The sequence below is a fragment of the Cyprinodon variegatus genome, unplaced genomic scaffold (genome assembly GCF_000732505.1).
Source record: "Cyprinodon variegatus isolate N-32 unplaced genomic scaffold, C_variegatus-1.0 Scaffold744, whole genome shotgun sequence".
In the NCBI taxonomy this organism is placed as follows: domain Eukaryota; kingdom Metazoa; phylum Chordata; class Actinopteri; order Cyprinodontiformes; family Cyprinodontidae; genus Cyprinodon; species Cyprinodon variegatus.
Window position 1 is genome coordinate 82,026 of NW_015151197.1, and position 1,787 is coordinate 83,812.

Sequence of the window (1,787 nt, forward strand, 5' to 3'; positions counted from 1 at the left end):
AGTTCTGCTTATCTTGTTTGATTTTTTTTCCTCTTGCATTGGTCTTACCTCAGAGAAGTCTCCTTTTTCTGCAGCTTGAATGGCGTTCTGTGCAATATAGTTGCGAAGCACCACCCGAGGATTGCTGCTGCTCATCACTCTGAGCCTTTCTTGTTTAACAAGGTGCTTGTCACTTGTGCAGTCAGACTCTCGGGCTAAACGCCTCCTGTTGTACCAGGAGCAAATAAAAGGACAATTCAGTTAAGTTTTAGTAACATGATGCCAAAAGCGGAGGTATGTATTCAACATGTAGCCATTATGTTTAATTTCTTTCTTCTGCATGGATATAAAAATCTGCCGTTATAATAACCACTATTTACCGATATCATAGATCATATGTTTTCCTCTCTTTTTTATACTGTGAGAGGTCAACCACAGTGCTGACATCACTTCTCTGCTTCAGTGAAACACCCACAATCCTGAGCAGCATCACAATCAGTCCCATGACCAAACAAATACCATGTAAACAATCCCTTCACCCTTCTGAAACAAAAACAACAGCTACAAGGAAAAAAATAGACATTGGTTATTAACATCAGCCCAGTTGCACTTATCAAAGCAATACCGATATTATCTCGATATATCGTGCTATGTATATCGTGATATTGTGATATCTATATTAGTTCTGCAGCTATTTCAGATAGGATAAATAGTTAATTTATTTGCTGCTGAATTGACGCAACTGCTCCAGTCTAAACAGAGTCTAGATTTTGTGCTTTTTTTAACAAAAAAAAAAGTGTCATAAATCTTACATCTGGGAGAAACTATCGTGAAGAGGAAGACTCAGTGAGACGGAGTTGGAGGAAGTTAGACGAGGAACTAGCACTGAGGAACTGCATAATGAGTGTATTTATGGGAGGCTGAAACAAAGAGAGGACTAATGAGCAGATTGGGAGCAGGTGTGAACACAGCAGACAGGAAAGGAGCTAGGGAAAAAGGAGAACACAAGAGGGCAGCAGAGGGCAACAAATAAAAACCTCAAAACTGTAAAATAACCAGAGAACACAACAAAATAAGAATAAAACCACTAAAACTAGAAAACATGGAGCAAAGTAAAACTAAATACTCAAAAGAAAACATAACAGAACCAGAACAGTAACACACACACACACACACATATATACATATATATATATACATATACACACATTTCCAATACGATACAGATATTGAACCGTAGGATATCAGCACAAATCCTACATACTTGCATTGCTTATTTTGTATGGTGGAACAGAGAAAATTAGAAAACAACAATTGGTATGTTTTATTAACCAATGGGTTATGGGTTACGTAAACAACCATACACAAGCTGATATAATCCAATATTAGCTTTTTAGCTGTCAAATCTGGACGTTCCTATATCTGACTGGGTACAACTTACAGAAAATTCGCCCCAAGAAGTTCCCCTGGATTTAAAAGAAGAACAGGGAACCAAAACAAAATTTCTTAACCCGATGTAAGCTATCAGGTGATATTTTAAACAGAAAAGGGTGCGGATGTAAACAGTAAACTTATTTGACACCAACATCTGTGTTTCAGATGAAAAAAGCTGAGCCAGTAAAATGAAAAGGAATTTTAATAAAAACTTTTTATATATTTCTGATCTTCCAGCTTATGAAATTATTTACCTCCTATCAAGAATTCCTATGGTCGTTTTTTTCCTCACCTGTACCTGCAGATCCAGCGGCTCCAGTCGTCCCGCTGTTTTTCTCTCAGCTCATCTTGATCCGTCTCAAGGAGCTCTTTTA

The 1,787-nt window shown here is 37.5% G+C and overlaps 1 protein-coding gene across 1 annotated transcript in view; it reads right to left on the reverse strand.

The window, feature by feature from the left end:
- LOC107098064 (selenoprotein O-like) overlaps nucleotides 1-1,787 on the reverse strand; it is a 14,042-nt gene that overhangs the window by 2,718 nt on the left and 9,537 nt on the right. Inside the window, exons 3-4 of the mRNA XM_015395502.1 lie at nucleotides 1,706-1,779; nucleotides 49-205 (exon numbers count right to left, since the gene is read on the reverse strand). Coding sequence (XP_015250988.1) covers nucleotides 49-205; nucleotides 1,706-1,779 — 231 coding nt within the window. The remainder of the gene's footprint in view (nucleotides 1-48; nucleotides 206-1,705; nucleotides 1,780-1,787) is intronic.